This window comes from Falco naumanni, chromosome 1 (genome assembly GCF_017639655.2).
Source record: "Falco naumanni isolate bFalNau1 chromosome 1, bFalNau1.pat, whole genome shotgun sequence".
NCBI lineage: Eukaryota > Metazoa > Chordata > Aves > Falconiformes > Falconidae > Falco > Falco naumanni.
Genome location: NC_054054.1, coordinates 104,928,782 through 104,952,670, shown reverse-complemented (window position 1 = coordinate 104,952,670; position 23,889 = coordinate 104,928,782). Strand labels below are relative to the sequence as shown.

General features: G+C 41.6%; 1 protein-coding gene across 2 annotated transcripts in view; it reads left to right on the top strand.

The window, feature by feature from the left end:
• The first annotated feature begins 5,580 nt into the window (after window positions 1-5,580).
• Window positions 5,581-23,889, top strand: part of MYL10 (myosin light chain 10) — a 33,107-nt gene continuing 14,798 nt past the window's right edge. Inside the window, exon 1 of one of the 2 annotated variants that reach the window (XM_040614058.1) lies at window positions 5,581-5,758. Coding sequence is in view for 1 of the 2 variants with exons in the window: in XM_040614049.1 (XP_040469983.1) it covers window positions 16,598-16,600 (3 nt within the window). In the remaining variant the exon portion in view is untranslated. Of the gene's footprint in view, window positions 5,759-16,416; window positions 16,601-23,889 lie in introns of those variants that run through there. The other variant, XM_040614049.1, reaches the window with a different exon arrangement.

Here is a 23,889-nt window from a genome sequence, read left to right as displayed (position 1 = left end):
ACTGAGATGCCCTGTAGTAAGTAATACAGCACTAGAGCACAATTGCTCTGATGTATTCCAGCAACATGGTGTTAATGTGCCATTGCTTCTCTGTATTTCAGCACCAAGGCATCACTTCTTTGGATTACAATAACACAGGCAAGTGGACTTCTGTTTTAAGAAAACAGAGTAAATCAGTCTATGCTGTGGTGTTCTGCACTAGGACAGTGGGATACAGTCAGCACTTTTCACATTGTGCCTGAATGCAAGACATGCTCTCAAAAGGCTTCCGAGTCCTGCAAAGCCTTCTTCATATGCTTACCTTCACTCAGTCCAAGGTTCAGTGGAAGTCAGTAGCACACTGTTTTGTTGCTTCTGGGTAGATTTGGATCAAGCTGGGTTGGTACTCTGTTTGAAAGGGGCCCCTCTTTCACCATGTCTAAATGTGTTTACAGTACCAGAGTACAGTGTACATGGTAACTCATATAATATGTTTTGACTAAAATTTTCTCTTTGTTATGCTGGTATTTGTCTGTACCATCTAATGAGTATTTGCTCTACAAAGGCATTCAGCACCTGAAAGCACAATTATAGTTTTCAGAAAGCTCTTGTCTTAAGAGATTCTCTTTATGAGTAGGTATTTGTTATGCTGAGGATTGAACTCTTGCAAAGAAAGCAGAGTTTGAGCTTTCTTGATAAAGGAAGACAACACACCTTATTCATAGTTCTCCTGATTCTTTTGTGATTCTTATCATGCTTGGTGTTCTTCCTAAGCCTAGAGTCCCTGAAGCTAGATGACTAGAGAATCTTAGTTTGTGTGAAAATCAGAATAGGAATTTTTGAGCTTTCGTTATTGTAGAGAAAAGCTTGGAAATAAATTCATATGGAAAGTAAATACCAGAATGCTAAAAACAGAAACACAAAGTCATAAGCTAAATTGATGCAATATTGTGGCATAGGGAATAATTTAGTCCCATGTTCTCATTGGGAATTGCTGATTATTAAGCAAAATAAAAATAATTTTCATTTTATTGCCTTAAGGATACTTAATTGAAGATCAAAAGTTTTTGTTTATAAGATTCATTTCGATGTCACAAATATCACATTCTATATGAAAACAGAGTAAGTTTACCTCAGGAGTGAATTTGATACAAAATTAAACATTAGCCTTATTCAGAGGTACCCGTATATCCATGTGGGTGTATGAGTGTGAGTTTGTGTCTGTGTCTTCTTATTTTAGGTCAATATTGGTATTTTCACGCCTGATTCATGATTTTTGAATGCCTGAGCTTGGCAGCACTGAACATCTACCCTGGTTGTGGGTACTAATGTTCTTTGAAATTCTAACTTAAATTTAAAATTTCTGCCATTAAAACAAGAATAATCCTAGACCAGACAAGCCACTTGCCAAATGCTGGGCTATAAATTACAGCCATTTCTTTTTATTACACTGTTATACACTAAAAAAATAAACCCCAAACACTTAAACCCACAAATCTAATTACACCGAATGTGCTCTTCATCCAAAGCCGAGCTTCTGAGCTTAGCCTCAGCTCCAAGTAGACTGCATGGTTTAGCTGCAAACTAAACTTCTGGAAAAACAGAAGCTGAAATAGTAACACAACAGTAACTCTGTATTAGCCCTTTAGGGAAACATCTAAATAAGCAATAAAATTAATGAAATACTATTTATAGACAATGTGTCATAAATGTATTATGTATAAATAAAAGCAAAGCAGGTTAGCCATGGTAAACTGACACAGCTCTCCTCAAAGCTCTGCAAGGTCCTGCACCTGGCTTGGGACAACCCCCGGTATCAATGCGGGGTGGGTATGAAGGGATTGAGAGCAGCCCCATGGAGAAGAACCTGTGGGTACCAGTGGATGAAAAGCTGGCCGTGAGCTGGCAATGTGCGCTCACAGCCCAGCAAGCCAGCCGTGCCCTGGGCTGCATCACCAGCAGTGTGGCCAGCAGGGCAAGGGAGGGGACTGTGCCCCTCTGCTCCGCTCCGGTGAGAACCCACCTGTAGAACTGTGTCCAGCTCTGGGGTCCTCAGCACAGGAGGGACATGGACCTGTCGGAGTGGCTCCAGAGGAGGCCACAAAAATGATCAGAGGCTGGAACACCTCTCCTGTGAGGAATGGCTGAGAGTTGGGGTTGTTCTGCCTGGAGAAGAGAAGGCTCCGGGGAGACCTTACAGTGGCCTGTCAGTACTGAAAGGGGGCTTATGAGAAAGATGGGGACAATTTTTTAGCAGGGTCTGTTGTGATAGTGCAAGGGGTAATGGTTTTAAACTAAAAGAGGGTAGGTTTAGACTAGATATAAGGAAGACATTTTTTACAATGAGGGTGCTGTAACACTGGCACAGGTTGCCCAGAGAGGTGGGAGATGCCCCATCCCTGAAAACATTCAAGGTTAGGTTGGACAGGGCTCTGAGCAGCCTGACCTGCTGGAGATGTCCCTGCTCATTGCAGGCGGGTTGGACTGGATGGCCTGTAAAGATCTCTTCCAACCCCAACCATTCTTTGATTCTATGATTATACTAATTGTAAAGGTGATTTTCACTAACAATGGATCTGGCCCAGCCTTTTCCAGTATTGCTGTCACTGCTGTGTTGGAAGGAACATGAGGAAAAGACATGCCTGCAAAGTATTGCAGGGGTTCTCTCACCTTCAGACATCTGGAACATCCTGTCACCTCTGAGGCCTCAGGTTTTGTGTTGTGGTTTAACCCTGGCCAGCGCTTGCTCACACCCCCCACAGTGGGATGGGGGAGAAGATCAGAAGAGTAGAAGTGAGAAAACTCATGGATTGATTTAAATACAGTTTAATGGGTAAAGCAAAAGCATGCACGCAAACAAAACAAACCAAGGAATTCATTCACCACCTCCCATCAGCAGGCAGGGGTTCAGCCATCCCCAGGAAAGCCGGGCTCCATCACATGTAACAGTGACTTGGGAAGACAAATGCCATAATGCCAAAAGTCCCCCACCTCATTTTTCTTCCCCCAGCTTATATATACACATCATGACGTCATATGGTATGGAATATCCCCCTTGACTAGTTTGGGTCGGCTGTCCTGGCTGTGTCCCTGCCCTATCTCTTGTGCCCCTCCAGCCTTCTCACTGGCAGGGCCTGAGAAGCTGAGAAGTCCTTGGCTTAGTATAAACATTACCTAGCAACAACTGAAAACATCAGTGTGTTATCAACATTGTTCTCACACCAAATCTAAAACACAGCACTGCACCAGCTACTATGAACAAAACTAACTCTGTCCCAGGTGAAACCAGGACACTTGGTCAGCAATATCTGGGTGTGAGCATCATTACACCAAAGCAGAATCAGACTAGCTAATGTTTAGCAAACCCCTTCAAATTCCATATCTTCTCTGGACAACCTTCTGCTTGTTTATCTTTCCAGACAGAAATTCTTCCTAGTCCATAACTTACAATCTCCCATGTTGCAATTTGAGCCTATTACTTCTTATCTGTCATCAATAATCCCTATGGAATGAGAGATAACCATCTGTTCTGTACGTCAGAGCATTGTTGCAGAGTTTTCTCCCAATTTCTTTTGATTTTTTCTTGCTAGTTATGTTTCTAGAGTAGCTCCCTTCAGGGACCTCACCCATTCCCAGTAGAACTGCAGATTGACTTCATAGCTAATAAAGACACTCTTCCCATTTATACCTTCTGAAATAGTCTTACACTGCTTGGGTATCATTGGTGCAAATAAGTGACACTGGCCAGGACCAGTGACTTGGATGTACATTTATGAACACAGAAAGGAAACGTCCCTATTCACATCAAGAGCTCCCACAAACCTCAGAGTAGGGTTGTTCTATCAGATCCGTGTCAGATTTTGAATAAAGCTGAACAGGGTTATTTCTACAGAACATTTCCTGATATCAAAACACCTTTTGACATTGTTGCTAATAGAGGCTTCTGAGAAGGCAGCTCATGATGTCAGCTGGTAGGTGGTCTCAGGGATCTTTACAGGTGATCTCCTGCATATGCTTAGCCTGGTTAAAGAGAAAAAACATTGTCAGAGCAGTGATCTGGAGCAGGTTTTCTAAAATGTTGAGTAGTTAGTCTGTGTAAATATTTGATGCCTTCTAAGCAATGTTGACCATTTCTGTTCAGAACTGCACCTGAAAACATGCTTTCACGAGAACACACACATGGGCCCTGCAAAAGCCACGGATCAGCCACAAGATTTATACCTCATGTAAGACAATGAGTTCTTTGCCTTTATCACTGCTTGAAGACAGAGAGAAGAGAATTTCACTTTTGTAGCACAGGAGGGTGAAGCTGTGCATATTCGCATGCATTTTTGCATTTTCCTGTTGTGTCCCTACATTTTGAAAAGCTTAGCCCAGGACGTTACCTAAGAAAATCAATTGCTATTGAATTTGTACTTAACGTGTGAATCCTATTACAGGAGGCTTTTTAGAGATGGTCATTTCAATGTATTTCCTTGTTTTGGTTCATAGCATTAGGCAGGAGTTGTGCCTTGTCTACTGACTATTGACCTGGTGTAGCCACAGGGTTAGTTTGCAAGACAAAAAAAAAGGTGGAGGCATTAATTGTTCATTACAAAGGGCGAAAAATTGTAACTAATTACAGCACAGTGCTGCTGCTAATGCATTTGAAACCTCCCTCTACCTCACCAAACCATATGGGGGTTTAAAATGTAAATACAATTTGTAATTGAGAGCAGCATTTTATTACTTGCTTTTAAGAGGCACAGGACGCCTGTAACCCTCAATATGAAATTTCCGTTGGCTAGAAATAAATTCAGCTCCATGTTTTGTTTTTATTCCCGCTGCGACACCCGCACAAGAAAGGTAATGGCTAGTCTGCAAGCTTTCACTCTCTCACTCAACACTGAGGGGAGAAGTGGCTGGGAGCTGTGGTTTTCAGTCACACTACTGGCTTCCTCACATTGCACACTGGAGGCAAAAGCAAACATGCTGTAGAATAAATCCTCAGAGATGCTGCGAGCTGCTGAGCTACCACAGCCTGGGCAGGAGTCAATGAGAACTGCAGGCTCTCAGCCCTTTCCTGAATTTTGCTCTCATTTTCAGTAGTATGCTGCCTAAAAGCAGCTTTTACTGTTGATTGTAGTTATTTATTTATCAGCCTTGCAATAGCACCTGGAAGGTGTGGTTGTGGGCTCAGATTCTGTTCTATTAGGTCCTGTACAACTACAGAAAAAGTAGCAGTTGCTGCCACAGCAAGCTGCAAATGTATGTGTAGGACAAGTGACAAGAAAAATATCCAGAAAAAGGAGTGTGGAACATTTTTGCTGCTTCTGTGATAAGGGAGATGTAACACGGATATATGATTTATAGTTTGATCCTTTAGGGAACCAAATACTCGGGCTGTATTTGACTTAAAGAGTAACTCCTGAATGTAACTGTAACAGGGTTCCACTTAAAACTTTCAAGATTCTAGCTGGTATGGGAATGCAAAGTTCCTATATGGAGATGGAGGCCTTTAAGAGTGCCACCACCAAAGAATTGACTCATGGGTACCTCTGTCAGCATGAAAATAATAACCCCACCCTTCCTGTCTTCTTTCTCTTCCTTTTCTGTCAGCTCTTGACGTGGGAAGCAGCGTTAGAAGAGATCCTCATAAACAGTACAATAATCCTGCCTTGCAGTCCTTGCAGGACATCAGTAGGGAAAGAAGGAAGTAACTCACATTTTGGCTGGAAGGACTAGTGATCTCCACCTGTGCAGAATAGAAAATGACAGAGAAAGACCTCCAGATTTTAAGGTAAACCACTACACCAACTCACTTGCTGGTCACTCACCAGCAAAACGGGACAGTTCAGGTCAAAGTGGACAGCTCCAGGAGAACTGTAGGGGAAGGGTTACTAAACTATCCAACCATGGGTGTTCCTGGGCTGAACCTCTGCTAGAATTATTAGAGCTTACTTTTCAAGAAGATAAATCCTTTCCCACAATTCTATTAAAAATAGAGAAATAATCAAAATAAAACTGAAAGTGAAATAAGTACTCCTTTGAATGGACTAGACTGGGATATTTGCCTTCAGTGCAAGTTTGGAGACATTGTTAGGTGCCCAGCGCCTCACAGGTTTTAGCTTATCGTATACTTCTTCACTGAGGAATCAATAAAGTATTAACTGAAGACTTGAAATAAAGGCAACCATGCCAGTGCCTGCCACTTTAGTGAACAGAAACTCATTCTGCTACTTCAAGACTTCTCGGCTGAATTAACGTGTAGGACATAATAATAGCCATGCTGAGAAGTGAAATATTCCCTCTCTCATTAGAAACCACTTCTGTTCTTGTTGAGCTGTATCCTCCTACCTTCATCTGCTCTGGGTTCTATCCAACATTATTTACAATAATTGTATCCACCTTAGCTGTTGGATTTCTCAAAGAAATTGTGGCTAAGAAGGATGAAAGATGTCTACACACTCAGTGGCTTTTTCGACAAACAAATCAGGAAGTCAAGCATGGTTTACAATGAGAAAGAGCTACTTGAAGAGCTCTGGGGTGGTTTTTTTTGCCTCTTAACATTGCAGGACACCTAGGCGTCCTATCTTACACATAAGAAGCTTAAAATTGTACATTCAGTCGAGTAGGTAGGTGAGTTGATTTAAAAAAACCCTGAATATCCAAGAGGTCCTACTGAAATCTGAGGATACATAATATGTTTCTTGACCTAAAGGCTGGAATAGGGTCAGGAGTAATCTACCCATAATTTGTCTTCAGGCAGTCCTTATCTTCCAAGGTCTGGCAGCTTACTGGTAAGAAGCAGACAAACTGTCCAGGACAAAGCTGCAAGTGTGGAGTGATGACTGGATTTGTAAAGTTACTTCTCTCTGCACCTGTTAGCCTTGAATTTTTGTGTTTCCTTATACAAAAGAATTATAAATACTAAAAGTGAAATACAGAATGACGTGCAGCTGATGCCTCCTTGCACATTAACTGTTTTCATGTCACACTGACAAATACCAAAATGCAAATGACCTTTCTTCACTAACTCACATTTATCTACACGAATTTCTGCACAGTGCACAACTACAATGGCTAAATGAGTGAAGAGGACTGGTCATATATAAACACATTAAACAACAGATGAAAATAGGGTCTAAACAGACTGTACATTTACCTGCCTCACTGAAGTATGCACTCAGTAGGCAGAAGAGTGATTTAATGAGCTTGATGAAAATTGGATTTTCTTCTGCCTGGTGTCTGTAAGAAAAAACTTAGGCTAGGAATTCACAGCAGAATCTTTCCTGAGAGACTGTTTTCTTCTGTGCTTTCTATGACTGATACATACATGTGATCTCTGAACTCTGAATGGCATCCTCAGGTCTGAAAGTGAACACTGAGAATTTCCTGGGTTATTATGCATTTTCCCTTCTAATACAGCAGGAATTCAATGTCTGCCAGTGGTGAGGGAGCATTTCTCACTCCCTATAAGGCAACTAAAAATACAAAAGAGTGGCTATTCCTTAATTCCATCTTCTAAGGAGCTTTCTCAGTTTTTGGCTTGCTGTAGAAAGCCATGGTAGCCCTACCTCTGCAATCACTACTATTACCTATATGCCATTTTTTTGCCGAAGTTAGGCTGATGGTTGACTGGGAGCCACAGTGATTAATGATAAGCATCTTCCAGTTTATATTCTGGAGGACTTTTTCCTCCCTGTATTGCTCTGTACTTTTTCAATGAGGTGGTACATGATGTCCACCCATAATTACGCTGGGCAGTGTCACAGAAGTGCCTGACCCAAGTTCATTTTGAGGATAGATTGTATGCTTAGTTTCACCCCTTTGTGGGAAGCTGCCTGAGTTTCAGTGGAAGAGATGAGCCAAGAGCAGTTCTCTCCTGTGTTCTTCAACAGGGAGCAGCTTTCATGCTTGCAGAGGGTACAACCCCCAGCCTGTAGAGCAGTATCACCACATACACACTATGACCTGCAACTAACTAGCAAAGGAGGTACCATGAGCAGTTCACTGGTTTTCCTTTCAGGAGAGATTTTGGCTTTTAGAAGCCTTTGTCTTGACTTCTGATTGAAAGGTGCAATGTGGGTCAAATTTGTTTCTTACACAAGTTCAACTCTCTGTGCATCCAGAGTGTTTCAGTTTTGTTTGTAGTCATGGTTTGATATCTGACTTTGTGCTTTAGGGAGTCTCTCTGTGTGGCCAGGATGTTGGGTTGATAGCCCAGTTCTCTTTCATATCTTTTTAAACCAAAAAGCTCAGGTTAAAGATATTTCCTTCACAGACAAGGGAGGAAGACTAGTATCTCACAGAGTGATTCAGCCCACCTGAGATGCAATTCTTACAATTTATTATTATTTTTCAAACCTTGTGTCCTCTAAGATGTTACTTTTAGGGTGCTGACTCATGATTTTGGGGTACTTGTATGGAGTATATTGGAATATGACAATATCTCTGAACGTGGCATTTGCATTTCCTGCTGTTTGAGTGACTGTACTGTCTGTTTTCAAACTACCATGGGATTTTGTGTTGCATTTCTGAGTACACCGAGGTTGGCTTGCATGCATACATAACTAATGTCTGTGTTTTGAAGTGCCAGTAATGTAAAATGGGTTAGCTAGCTAACTGTGTCGAACAGCAGGTCGAGACATGTCACAACAGTATAATTCATCCAACAGAATGAGGATAGCTTTGGGGGGTCCTAAATTAAAAGAACTTGGATTAATCTCAGCTGAAAGTAAAGATTACCACAGATGGCAACAACAGGAGCAAAGATATTCAGACATAGCTTAGGGTCCTGTAAGGTTCTATCCACAATCACCAAAATATTTAGGAACCAAGTCGCAAGTGCGTCGGTCTGAGGATTCAGTTTGCTTAATCATCCTTGTGAATGTGTCTGCTTGCTTTCAAAAGATTGATACGTGAGGTGCTCAGCTTGTCCCACAGATGCTCACTGTCTGGCCAGCCTGGGTCCCACCCTGACTCGCTGTGCTGGCAGGGTGCTCTGTCACCCACTGTCATACTGAGCCTCCCCTGTCAGTCCAGCCCACACTCCTGCACATTCCATGTACAGCTCCTGGACTTCCAGCATTATGGACTAAATGGTCTTCAAAGGTGCCTTCCAAGCCAAACCATTTTATGATTCTATGAATCTACAAAGAAAAATTATATTGGGCCAGATCCTGTCCTCAGCTACATGGTGGTCAATCCCAGATAATCCCACTCATTCTAAGAGGTGACAATGGATTTATGCTATTGTTTGTGAGGACAGAATATGGCACCTTTCTTAGGTGCTGTGCTCCTTTTCATACTTTTAAGCCAAGTTTATGAATATGGGTTGTTTCTTCGGTACAAACAAGAGGGTTTGTTACTATGCCATGTGATGATTCTCTCATAATGATTTTTTAGGAAAGTGCCAAAGGATTTAATTAGGAACTTGTGACATTTACAAATTGTTGCTAAATGCCTTTGTGGTTCCCAGCTTTTACAGCTACTGTGCTGGTGGAATATGGCCCTATTACCATGTCCTACATTCAACATCTGCAAAGCAATGCCAAGCTACTATACTCATAATTTTCACAGTGACTATTTCAGCTGGTCCTTTTCACCGCACTTAAATTCTGGAATTATCCCTCATTTAGCAGTCGTTTTGCTAGTGCTGTTATGAACAGTATAGCCTAAAATCTGTGCTGTACTCTGAGGTAGTATTCCTGCCTATCTTCTCTTGTGTGCGTTGTAACCTGCAATGGAACTTTAGTGCCTCCAAACCTCAGTATGATGTGATCCAACATACTCTGGGATTCATCTGCAATTAAACCACAAATACGTGGCATGAATTTAGCCACTGGGTCAATATTCAGATATTCTTTTCTGTAAAAAAATTGACTTCTTTCTATGCTGGATTCTTGACAGAGGAGACAGAACCTTATATTTATCACATCCTGGTATAGCTAGATTTTAGGTGAATAATTCCAGTTGTTTATCCTGAAATTTTAGGAGGCTCCATGCCATACATATTCCTAACATTTTCAGAAACTGTGCATGTATGTGTGTACAAACAGACATTAGAAATGCATCAGATTAATTTAGAACAGTAGATTTTATCCTAACAGAAAAAGGCATAAATAGACCTCATCAAAAGCTAAATGAAAGACAGAAACATTCAGACAAAATTTCTGACAGGGAGAACCATTTTTCAAGTGGTGGGCTTGTCCCTCCATTCTTCAAAAGTTTTAAGTGAATATAGCCTGTCTTTCTGTGAAGATACTTGGCCAAAATGTTAGCAAATGTCTAAACCTTACCTGCTTTCCTAGAGCTCTCCAGCTTTGCTCCAGCCTCTCTCAGTTCCTGACTTCGGCTTTGTTAAACCCTAACTTCTCAGCAGGGTATCTTGCTGCCAGAAAAATCAGGCATTGTAGGTAGAAACTAATTACTTTCTCATCAAATCCTATCTTGCAGCAAAAAGCTTGTGGTCTGTCCCACTGCTTCCAGTGCCTTCAAATCATTCAAGGACAGATGACACCTCTTGTGTGTCCTGCAGTCCAAGGTGGCTGTGGAGGATATGCTAAACTGCAGATGTGACAAAGTGTGGAACAAGTCTATGAACCAGCCTGGCTCAAAGTCAATGGGGGCTGAATTTTGTCGCTGAGCTTGAATTGTCTTGGCCAGCAACTAGCAGCGTAAGATAACAACAACGATAAAAACATGTTCTAGCTCAGCCAGAAGACATGGGCTTGATACAGCAACTGATGTGTAAAATGCTATGGGCCTGTGTTAGGCAGAAGTGACTAGAGATTTTTTTGTTTCATCTGTAAAACCAGTGGAAATTGCAGCAGTTTCATTGTAGTCCATCAGCTCAATTATTTTGGTTACTGTTGGGTCTTCTGTATTGATTCTGCTGGATGGAGAACAAGGCAGAGCTGTTGCATAGGGATTCATAACATCACCGGAACATTCCATCTTCATTTATTTTTATTGTTTGAGGTTTTCACAAATAAGGCTCATGTCTACTTTTTCCACTGGGGAGCTGGGCAGTATAAAGTAGCCAGAGAAGAAAAAATAGAAGAATTAATGCAAAAGGCTGGGGTTTTGCTGCCTTGCATTCTAGTCCTGCCTATGATGGACTTCCTATTGGGTCTGTAGTAAGATTCAGTTTTGTGCTTCTCCTCTCTGTCTATGGAACGAGGAAGGAATAACAGTGTGTTTCAACCTTGCGGGTATGCTGGGAAGACAGATTCAGCCTTGGTTTTGAAATACACATATACTGTGGTAATTAGAACAATACAAAAGCAAATCAAAACAGGAAGAAGAAAAGTACCTAACCCACAGAAGGATTTGGTTGATGTGCAGCAAATGAGATATGGGACCACAGACTACGTGATGAAGTTAAGAGAAATACTGAACAGCTGCTTTGCTACACAATTCTACAAAATGAAATGACATCCTGCAGGAAAAATAGTACAGGCTCATTTACTACCCAAGAGGGCAGAGCTAAGGTTACAGGGACTATAACAGTGTTGTTATTTCCTTACTCCCAGGAGCTGCATTTTCCAACTTGATGGCTTTCCTAATGTAATTGCATTTTATGTGATGATTTTTTAGAGCCTGATCCTTGCTAGAGTAAATCAGGAGGAACCCTGGCAAAGCCAATGAAGTGATCTCAGTGCAAAATGGTGGGAGCCACTGCAGAATCTGGCATGCTCAGTCCGTAACCTTCTTCAAATTCTGCGACAAATGCCCCATGCTGGAATAGTAAGTAGGTATCAGATGAAAACAGAAAACAATGACAACAGTGCATTTTTCAGTAGCCACATCATATTATGTCATTGATGTCAGGTTGAGTTATATTAGTCTGCTTTTCATTATGTTGTGTTATGCATTTTGACATTATGCAACACACTGTAAGTAACATAAAGCGACCTCCAAGTATAAAAGAGAGCAGAGTTTTTGTCAGATTAGATAGTGAATGTGAATTCTCAGGGAGGGAGGGGTAAGTCAGAGAAGGAGAGAAGGAGGTTTGGATTCGGTGTCCTGAACAACAAATGCACAGAACTTAATTAACAGTTACAGCAGCGCTGGCTGTTTCCAAGTAGGTGCATCTGTCTGTGCTCAGCAGAAAGAGAAGATTCTCAGTGGCATTTGCACTGTTTAATTTATTTAGAATTCTGCAGAGGTATCTGTAATAGGTCTTTCTTTTCTATACCTGAACTGTAGGAGCTCCATATACAGTGAATATATTTGGGAGACTTGCCTTGTTGCCAGGCTCCAAAATACGGTAGTCACCAAGCTTAGCGAATGGGCTTTCTGAGCAGCACTGTGTAACCTGTCCTCTGTGTAAAGAATTCAATCAGCTGCTAAGAAAACTACTGTAGGGAGAAAGGAAAAGGGAATCATCATGGCTCTGGAGAGAAGGGGAGCTCCTAATCAATTTAAGGTCATTAAGGAAAAGTGGGTGGTTCAAGGGAAGTTGCTGATTTCTCTGTAGGACTTGAAATCCACCTCAGCGTGGTAGTTCTTGCTAGTGGCTTTGCTGGAATAAGCTGCTGTTCTCACTTTAGTGCCTACTTGAGAGGCGCTTGGTCTCTGCTCCTGATCCATGGTTTGCACACCTGCCAGGACCTGCAAGACAGTTCTTCAGTCTGCTGCTTTGCTTTTAATTTCTATTTATATTTGGATAAATTACTGAGTATATCTGTTCCCCACCTGTAGAATAAATGAACATCTGTGACTTAGAGGATGTTAGGAGCACATAGCAATGAAAGAACAGATGACATGGCCAGAGAACAGTAGTAGTTGTCAATTCCACAAGGTACATTTTACCAGAGTGGAGAGTGCCAGGATGGGGCTCATATGAATCCTATTTTTAGATAAGGACTGGCCTTGTCTTTACTCTCAGCACCAAATTAGATATCAGACAGAGAGATCAAGCCTGGTCAGTACATAGAAAGTGGAGTCCTTTGGTATGAAGGCTGGGATACATCTCTTCTAAAGGTTTGGGGATTGTCCCTAACTATTGGCAGGATATGGAAGGTTTCATTTCCCAAATATGATTCACTGTCACGTGGCTTCTTTGGAAGGCATGCCACTGAAAGATGTGAAGGAAAACTATCTGTGCGCAGAAGTAGTATAATGTGGTATGAAGTTGGTCTCAAAATTCAGTCTGCAATAGCTGGAATACTTACAGAGGTACTTATTATATATTTCCTATGTAACATATTCAGCATTAGTGGCTTTTTTTGTCCCCGCTGAACTAGGAGAGGAGGCCACATTCCATTTGGCATCCCATCTCACTATAAGAATTGTCACTGAGTCCATCACTTTTTAGGTAGTGAATGCTGTATGGGTCAAACATTTTCATGATCAGGAAGCTGCAAAGCCATCTGAATACATTTGATGTGGTGTTCCTGAGTAATAATAGATGTGGAATCTCACTTTAAAAGGTGTTTTAAGATTAAAATTTAATATTGCTAACAGGAATAGAGTGTAGCATTTTGTGTGAAAAAGGCACACAGGTGAGCAGTTAAAACAACACCTGATACCAGAATCTAATGTGTATCACATACACTTCCTTTATAATTTCTCCATCTATAAATGTAGTATAAGTTAATAGCTACTTAATTTCCAGGCATGCAGCATTCCTTTAAGATGTGTATGGGATGCTGTCCTTGTTAGTCAGGCTATTAAATATTAGAGAATTAGCAGTAACTACTTCTGAAGAGTGTGCAACAAACCAGCTCTGCTCTCTATCCTGCAAAGAGATCTGTGCAATCAGACCCCTGTGACACTGGTATCCACAGTGCCCTGCATGACTGCAGAGATCTACCTTTAAGTATCATTTTTTAGCAGCAGACAGGCCAGAATTAAGCATGAAACATTCTGGTAAGAATTGTTAAGTTCGTAAACAACATAAACATTGATAAGCTCGTAAAGAAAGCTGTTACCCTTGGTAGGATATCAAACCTTGCTTATGGCCAGACAGACACAGAGACTCAACACTGGAAAACCTCACTGAGATTTGCAGCCAGTCTGGATCTCAGGAGACTTCCTATTATTATTTTCTTTGCTAATAAATCATTATGTTGTCTCCTTCACAGCACAGAGTTCAAATAAACCTGTCCCTGTGACAATCTGATTCTCTGAAGGAGTGTCCTGTTCTGTTGAGTCATGTGAGAGGAAAACACAAAGGAGTAGAAAGACAGATCAAAAAGGGGTAGCAGAAAGGGCCCTAGAGGCAGACTTAAGTTTGGTATTTAATATTTCAGGTAAAATATTCACTTAGCATCAATTATCTTGTTGGGTTCTTTTTCTTTTTTTTTTTTTTTTTTTTTTTTTTATCCAAATGAAATTGCTTTCTGAATCAGCCAGCTCTCTAATTACCAGATTGAATGATTGAAATTTTTAGGGCAATTAAATTCAAGCCTTTCTTTTTCAGTCCTTACGTTATTCCCCCCTTCTCTCCCTCCCCTCTCCAGTCTGGAGCCTTTCTATAATTTGGAGGCAGTTGCAGAAGCAAGCAGACCTTTAAAGCCAAGATGTATGTCTCCCTTAATTCCTCTGTGGATTTGTTTTATAGACTAAGCAGAGAGGGTTCTGGTCTCTCAGGACATGTGCATTGCAAACACACAGTATTGTGTGGGTTTTATCCTAACATGTCATGTCATTTAAAAAGAGCTTGGAAGAATTCATTTAATACAGGAATTGTGTGAAAAGACAAAGATCAATGTAGAAAATACATGCACTATTGGAAAATGCCTGCAGATCAAGCTAGAAAACTAAGGAGTAAATAGATGATAATAATGATGATTGATGACATACTAGATAAGAAAAAACAAAACTCCCAAAGAAACAGTACAAAGCAACTGTTAACATTGCTGTAAGGACAAACTCATGAAATGGCTGGATGAAAAGATAAGTATCCTTCCAAAAAAGGACACAAAATTCACAGCATGGAATCCTGGGCCCAGTGAATTCAGTGACAAAGCTGCTGCTCATTTGACTGTCTTCTTAGGAGTAGAGCACTGATCCTGCAAAACAAGTAAGCACATTCTTAAATGTATGTTTGTGAGCTATTATGTTGATTTCAGTGGGACTATTCCTTCCTTAAAGTTAGCTTTGCTGAATCAGGATCTAACCCAGTGAACACGGTAAGTCTTTATCACAATGAGCCTTTGAAATTCTGTAAGATTTTCCTAAAAAAGTTTGAGTTTTTCAGATTACAAACTCAATCCAGTGTACAGCCCTGGGTCTGCTATCCAGCAGGCGGTGGCAGGCAAATGGAGCGAGGGATTTATTTTTATGCTGCGTTACACTAGGTATTGGTATAATGTCACTGAAGTCAGAATGATGAACACTAGGCTAACTTCCAACTTGTATCCACGACAATTTTGCTAAAGCCAGATGAATTGTATTACGCTTATTTATTACTTAATTATCCCTGTAGGTGTTCGAGGTACTTCACAACAGCTAAAACAGTCCTTGCCCTGAAGAGCATGCAGTCAAATCTAAGATTAGAGATGACAGCACTGCAAGGGGCAGGACCTAGAGAAGGAACAAGGTCCTTGTTCAGCTAGGTACTCAAATATATGTCTGTCTCAAAGTTCAGTTGATTCGTTGAGCACTTTCGTGACTCAGGGTTCGTGTGACTGATGTAGGCAAGTATTTCAGACGCTAGTGTATGTTCCCGAAAAACCTGTTGTTGCTGCTGTTTTTAATGTACTGGTGTTCCTGTATAGATGCTTTCACAGACATAGATTAGACCCTTGGGAAATATGATTTCATGTCCGTGGAGTTATGCCATTTTGTTCTGGTTAACATTTTGGCCCGTTGTGATAATGCCAAACATGATTTATGAATCGAATGGAATGTGTATGCATTAATGTCCATGAGCATTCCCTGGGAGACACAGCCCTCGTGGTTCCTATGCTGCCTTCTGTTCCCTCCTGCTCTCAGCACCATATTCATTACTACACATCTCTTTTTTTCCTACACATCTCTTTTTTTTTTCCTATTTTCTCAAGCAGTAGCTTGAGATCTGGCCCCTGGACTTCAGGCATGTGTGATAGATTCAGGGAAAACAGACCTGGTCGGAGTCATTTGCCATCTGCAGAGCAGCGCTTTTCCAGCATACCTCCCAGTTACAGATGCACCTATGCAGAACCTCAGTCATTTTTCTGGAGCTCTGAATGCATGCACCAGACTCTAGAGCTACTAGACATCTCAGTGGCGCAGATTTATTGCTGGTTTCCTCTGTATTTTCTCAAGGATTGTGTTTCTCTTTCTGCTTTTTCAGGATGCCATGTCCACTTAAAATCTTTTCAGTGCGTGCCCTGTATTCATTATTTAGAAGCGCATGGGAAAGCCCCTTCAGCTCTACCTTATTGTGAGCGCTGTACAATTGTGTCCCAACTGCCTACTCTACTTATCTACTGCATTATTTCTGTGAAAGCAAAAGCCGTGCATGGAACAGATGCTTGGAATGGTATTGGGATCCAATTACTGCACTTTTCCAACCTTACATCTATTGTCTAAACTTGGAGCAGGCATATTTTTATTCCTTGGTGACACTATATAAAGAGACAGTTGGCATTGTGTTTGCTGGCTGACTGGTTGGCAGAGAAGGGGTTGAAGGAGCAGCAGCAGTATGGTAGGTTTTATTCTTTCCCGTGTCTGTCTGTTTATCTCTGTATTTCTTCCTGAGTCTAATAATTCAAACAGAGCAGTAATGATTACACTGGACCCCATGAAATCTCATACTTAGTATCACATCCAGAATGAAGATATATCCCATAGAGTGAGCTGTGAACTTCCAAGGACTTTTCTGCATGTGTTTAACAAATGAATAAAGCAGGGAACATAGATGCAGTTGCTGAAGGGAAGAGCTCGTGAATCTTTTTCCAAGACCAATACACTAGGGCAGCAATGACTGGCACGGCTGGTGTTAATTAGTGCTAAGGTCTGCTATGGTGGGATGGGGAGTGAGGGAAAGGGGTATCTGTATAATTGTAACTGTATTGCTCTTGAGACTTCCGGGAGAAGTAGGAAGTACTGCAGAAATTTCTGTATCTTGTGTATGCCCTGCTCACCGTTAGCTTTTAGCTCTGGGACTCCAGCAGCCACCTCTGCACCAAAGGTGCACTTGATGTGATTCCATGGAGCACAGAAGAACTCCTGCCTAAGAAGCAGTGGGCAAATTAGGCTCTATCTTTGTCTTCTGCAAATTCAGAGGAATGACTACAATAATAATAATAATAATAATAAAATCTGGTGATTTTCTCTTTCCTTATTTTTCTCCTTTTTGCAGGTCCTTTTCAGGCTGCCCAATGGCTCCCTGGGGCTACAGAATATTTGATTCTGGAGAACACCGGAGAGGCACTTGTATATGAAAAGCTTTCTCAAAGCTTAGTTCAAACCTGATCCCATTTAAGCATGTGATGAATATGATCCAAGTGCTGTTCTGAGCAGGATAAAACCACATTCAAAGTAATTTCTAAAATTCATGCACAAAACTAGGTTCCAGTTTCAGTCAGTGAAAGGCCAGTGTCAGTGGTTTCACACTGAGCACGCAAGCCACTAATCGTGTTCTTCACCACTGTTTTAGAAGTGAGCAGTGCCTTGTGCTGCTTCTGCCTCTTCAATTGTGGACTTAGAGGTTTCCCTTTAATCTTTGCTAAAGTCTAAGCCAGCCCTTTTGTGGGATGGGGGATGAGTGCTGGGTCTTCGGTTCTCTTTTTCCCCTCTTAAAAATTTTTATTTACCAGTTTTCTTCCCTCCTATTTAGTTCAATGACACACCACACTGCTTGATGTTTGAAGATATTTCAGGACATTCTGTGATGAAATTGCTTAAGTTAAGAGACATGAAAATAGAGTGACAGACTAGTCTGTCTCCTCACTCCCAGTTCAACTGATGATTGTCTGTGGTGGTTCTTTTCGTTGTGCCTTTTGTTTTAGGAAAATAGCTTCTGAGATACCTTACTATACAGGGACACATGAAACAGATTTAAAATGGAAAGAAAAAAATAGCCTTAATGAAAGAAAGCTGAAGAATATCTTTACATAAGGAAGTGATCATTTTTTATTAATCAGAGGGAAATGTATATGTAATTATGCTAGATGAACTCTGTAGGGAGGTTTTTTTTCTCTCTTTATGATGTCTTAAGGGATTTATAAATATTACAGAGGTTTTATAGCATCATAATATTTCAGATGTGCAGTAAAGCTACTTTCAAAGGATTAGTGCAGACAAAGCAGCATAGTAAAAAATAATTACAAGTCAGCCAGTGCTACTAGGCTCTGACATACAGGGCTGATGAGAGTGAGAGAGGCAGGGTTCAGGGAGATAATTTTTCTAACAAGAGCAGACCACACAAGTGCTGTGGAATGGAGTTCTGAGAGCTGTCTACGGCTCTCCGTTAATTCCAGGGAATTTCAGTGAAGTTGGGTCTGTGATGTGTCCCCGCATGCTCTGTGCTGGTGGAGAGAAGGAAGGGAAGAGAGGCGGAAGGAAGGAGGGAGAAGCCTTTTTCTCATTCCCAAAACATTCCTGTTTATTCAGTCTGAGTGACACCTTGTAGCAAATGCTGTATGCTGAAGGGAACTGCGTACCCCAAAATAGATTGCATTCTGATCGACTGTGTTTTGCAGCCTGCTTAACTTTCTGGAATGTACCACCTGTACTGAAACAAGTACTGACCTCGGTGGAGCAATGCCGATTTCACTAGCTGACAGTGCAGCCAGTTGTTTAACTGTTGAAATGTGTGTGTGTGCATCTGCACATGCATGTGTGCATGCATATGTGTCTGTCTGTAAGCCTGGAGGACTGCGTGTGTACAGAGGGACTGTTCATTTGTTTATGTGAAGGAGGAGGACATGTATGTATATGCCAGAGAAGAAAATTTGCTGGGTGGGGAAAGCAGCTGGCAGATTTGGGGTTGTAGAGAGAGGCTGAGCAGTCTGCGGTTGGAGAGGGTATCTGCTGTTCCCAGATAATTTTGGGGAGATAATGCGTTCTCTCTGTGTATCTGTGAGAGAGAAAAAAAGACGACTGTGATTGGGAAGGGATTTTATGTGGGGCAAAGGAGAATGCTTCAGTGTACAGGAGTGTGAAGCAGGGAGGATGCAGTCCAACAGATACTTGTACCTAGCAGGGATCAAAGGGGGGTGTGTGTCTGTGCAGGTGTGTGGGAGGCTGGGGCTCCGTATAAAATGGAGCGAGGATGAGAAGGGAGGGATCTGTTTGTGAGTGCAGAGTAGGTAATAAAAAGATCTTCTGTTTCTCAGTTCTGATAACATGGGTTTTTATTTGAATGATCTGAGGCTGTTGCCTGTTTGAAATGCAAATTGTGCCCTTAGAGCAGTTTATGTTGCTTACTCCTCTAGACTTCCCTCAAAGGCATGCACTTGGGTTGGCCTTATGCAGCTCACCTGCCATGAAAAGGACCTAAACCACACTAAAAAAAGGGTGGCTTGAGCATCGCTGAGCTCTTTGGTGCAGATGCAGCATAAATTATCTCAGCAGAGCAAACTTGTGAGACAATCATCAACAAAAATCCTGTCCAGTGTGGCAAGAATCCCTTGGATGGGTCTCAGATGTAACTTTTGATTCAGAAGCTGGATTCAATGATAACAAAAATTCAAAAGACGGGAAATGTCAGCACTGAGATCCCAGAGTGGATGAAAAACAAGGAGAGAGTGTGATGGATGAAAAAGTAATAGTAACTCAGAGTTAACATCGTACTGTGGATCACAGTAGGGGACAGAATTTGAGTGAGATGATGGATGATTCTGTCTTTTCTGTAGTCATGGACGTAGTTGCAGAGGAAGGAAATACAAAACGTGAAATGGTGCAATTTAAAGCTGGTAGTATCTTATGTCTAGTTTGCCGTGGGCTGAATGAACACATAAGGGTACAAGACAACAGAATCAGGCTCTTAATAATGTACGGTGCTGTTTATCTCCGAAGGACTCCCTCCCAGGAGACCTGCTTATCCATTGGTGTCTTCTCCGGTGAAAAAATTAAAAGAAGACACAACAAAATGCTGACTGGGGAAGTGTTCCTGCTTGTGTTTTAACTTTGGCTGTCAGGAATATCAAACTGTGTCATCTTTAGTTATTTAGAGTGTTTTCTGAGTGTTTTAGGGCATGGTGGATCGAACAGGGAACTGACCTCTGCAAACCAAAATTGTGGCTTCTGGCAGAGTGCTGCCCATTTTATCTGACAGCCAGTGGAGATGTTCAGGCTCTGCAGAAAATGTGAAGTAGGGGTTGGTTACTTCGTACTTACTGAAGGGTAGAAGTGTGCACCCGAGAGTCAGTGCAGAGTAGCGCCAGTTGTGGAGCTGTACCTTTGTTTATCTGGCAGCAATTTGTCTGTTTTACCATACTTTGCGGGGTTGTCTGCCAAATTCATTGAGGGGCTGAGATGATAAAGTTCTGCAATAATCCAGTGTCACCCCTTTGTATCTTTGGTGTTATGAACCTGCTTTAGCACCAGCCTTTTATGAGTTTATCAAGGTAAACAATGCCTCATGTTCTGAAGTAAGAACCAAGTGTTTTCAGCTCCTTCCTCCTTTGCATATAGAGATATAAACTGATTCCCTGCCCTCTTTTCCTTTAGGTCACCCTGAAATCAGACATTTCTTCAGTCCGATTCACTTGACATATAAGCAACATATAAGGAATCCCTATTCTTTCATCCAGAGAGGCAAAGGCAGTGCACACTCATTGTTTCTGCCAGTCTGTGTCACTGCACCGTCCTTTTCCTCTCCGGCCCCCTGACACTGCCAGGCAGAAATATAAAGACCCTCAGTGAGGGAAGCTCAGCTCAAAGCAAATGCCTGGTTCAGCACAGTTTTCTTGGGACCAGATTTTGGTATGGCTCCATTTTTTTCATTTAAAGGTTCTAAAGCAAACCGATCCCAAACCAACCAAACAGAAAAGCAAAAACAAAAATAAAAACAAAAACAAAAAAAGACCCTTTAAAATCCAGACTAATTGAGAGAGTGCTAAGACTAGTAACACAAATGAGTGATATGCAACAAGCCTGTGGTTTCTTTTCTAAAGTGAAGTGTTGTTTTCTTCACAATGGGATGATTAATACACTCAGGCAGGAATATTAATAGGCTTTTTCAGTTGTTGCAACATTCTTCCCACTGCTGTGCTATTGAGGCCTCGGAATCCCAGCCCAGGGGACCCTCAGCTCTTCAGTTTCTCATCTGGCACGTTTTGTATGTCAGTCTCAAAGCACATGTTGCAAAGATAGAGCAGCTATCTTTGCAAAGTGCAGCTCGGCACACTTTACATTTTACAAATGGGGAAATCAAGGCAGACAGAAGTGGTGTGTCAGTCACCCACTGTAGGTCACCTACTAAATCCTTGACAGTTTAGAAACCACACGGTTTTTGAATGTATTGCTCTTTTTACTGTGCTGTTTTTTCCAGAGAGATACTCCAGAGTCAGAATCCTGATTCTATTAATTAAAAAATTCTTGAGCGTTTGGAGTTGTCAGACAGCAGCACAGACCTATTTCTACTGTAGAGCTGCCATTTCATTTGAATGACCCACCAGGAGCTCAGTGACGATGGTTCCTGCTCCATCTACTTATCTCTCAGCCTCCCCCTTCACAGCACCTGCCTACCCACCAGACATGCAAAATCAAGGTGCAGTTTCTTTCTGTGATTATTAATTTCCTAGACTTTCAGAGCAGAAAAATTATGTTTCAAATACAGTATATACAAAACCCCAAGATACTCTCTAAGTTTGATACCAAAAGACTTGGCTTGAAACTGGCGATGGAAAGCCATTCCTATCCAACAGCTGTTCATTGGCCCCTGTGAAATGTATTGGTGGTCTTAGCCTCATTCCACAAGTGAGCAGATCATAAATAGGATCCACACCCAGAGCTTCAGCAGAAAAACTAAAAATAGATTGAGCGGCACGGGCACTGATCTCCTTTATCATCCCTGGGGATGACTAACCAGAGAGTAACATTGAATAAATACCATGCTATGATGAATTTCTCCTAGTACAGTGATTGTTCTCTGGATAACTAGTCTTCAGTCTTTTTTGCCTTGAATAGGACTTCACTGATGTAAAGAAACTTTTGGGTTTTTTTTGTGTTGCTGGCCTGTTTCTAATAGATAACCGAGCCACAGCTTTTGGGTTTATCTCATCCTTTCTTATAGCCACAATCCTTGCTTAAAGCCCAGTAAATTGAGGAATAATGAAGGTATTGCCAGTGTTTGACATTTAAAGTTAAGAAAACCTGGAGCTGGACCCCACTGCCCTTCATGTGGTGCTAGCTTAGAAAGCTGCAGATTGTTTGCTAGCATGGGGAATGTTTATCGTGTTGAATATGGATGCTGTATTTGATCCCAGCAGAGCAGAGCATGAGAATGGTAAAAGCACTTTTTGTCTTCATAAAGACCAGCTACACAAGCACGGGAGAACCAATTCTACTACCTCATCCAAAAATGCTGAGGCCAACCTTGTGTCCTGTGGTCGGTTCCCCCAGCCAGCCTGCAACACATTCGGCTGGGTAACATCTGCTTTCTTTTTACCTCAGGGAACAAATACATGTAAATACGTAGGGTTGTTCTTAATATTTCCATTCGATCTGGAAGTGTTGAAAGCCTCCACCAAGCACTTCACGTTACATGGAAGATTGCCCATTACTGCTCAAAATAACACTTATTTCATGTGTAGGAGGAGGAGGGAATCTTTTTATTCCAAAATCAATATTTCTACATTCATTAAATATTCCACTTATTCACTTCTCTGCCCCCCCCCCCCCCCCCCCCCCCCCCCCCCCCGCCCCATGCTTGTGGTGGCATTCTATCCTTATTTTTATCCTCGCTACAAATGCATTTTTCTTTTAATTTCCATTCCTATTTCCAGATTTTAGTGCTTTGTGGTAGCTGATTGGAGTTTGACAGGTCTGGAGTGTGGGTATGTGGGTGAGCATCTACCATAGCCCTAATTTTCGACCTGGGATCTAAACCAGGGTGGCTGAGTGCAGAAATCTGCCTGGCAAATTAAACTGATCACAGACAATGTATACTTCAAACAGAGTCAAGTGGGAATATTTCCTTGAGCTGCTCTGCTCCTCAGGATATTTGAAATCAGTATTGAATTTGAACTTTCACAGGCTTTTTTCTTTTGATGAAAGGAGGCAGTAGAAGTTGCCTTCTGTTTCACGCAGAATAACCCAAACTAAGTAAGACTAATTTTCCGTGACATGAGAACCAGGTGGGACTATGACGATGAAGTTTAAAAGTAAAAATGATAAAGAAAAAATAAAAGAAGAAAAATAAGCTGTCTGGAAGGGAACTCAGAAGGTGTTGTATCTCATTATCCTGCCCCAAGTCAGGATAACGCTGTGGTTAAAACATTTCTGTAATACTTAGGAATCACAGATTTTATTCTTTACTGCAGAACAAGGACTGTATTGTCTTAGGCAAGCTGGATATTTAGTGAAGTCTAGTTCTGACTGATTGTTAGTGGGAATTAGATTCTTAAATATCATTGTAACTCTTGCCTCAATCTTTGTCTCAGTCTTTGAACTACAGAACAGTGATAAAAGCAGGCCCATTCTTTTAGTTAAGGTGGTTGTCTTGAATATTAAAATTATATGATCTACTAAGGCAATGTAGTGTAGTGTCAGAGGTTGGTGCAAGAATATAGACTGCCCTGCAAACGTGGAAGGTATTCATACATAGGAAGAATCTATTCAGTCGGCGCTGGTCCAGACAGAGTAGACTTGAAGCGATAGAATTTCCCTTTCTGGTTCCTGAGCTGAGTCTTCGTGCAGGGCCTCATTCTGCAGCTGGCTGTGTCCCTGTGTGGGAGCTGGGAAGAAGGAGTACCTGTAGACACTTACCTGAAGTGCTTGTATTTCCTGAGAACAGCAGGTTGGGAGTTGTAACTTCCATCTGTG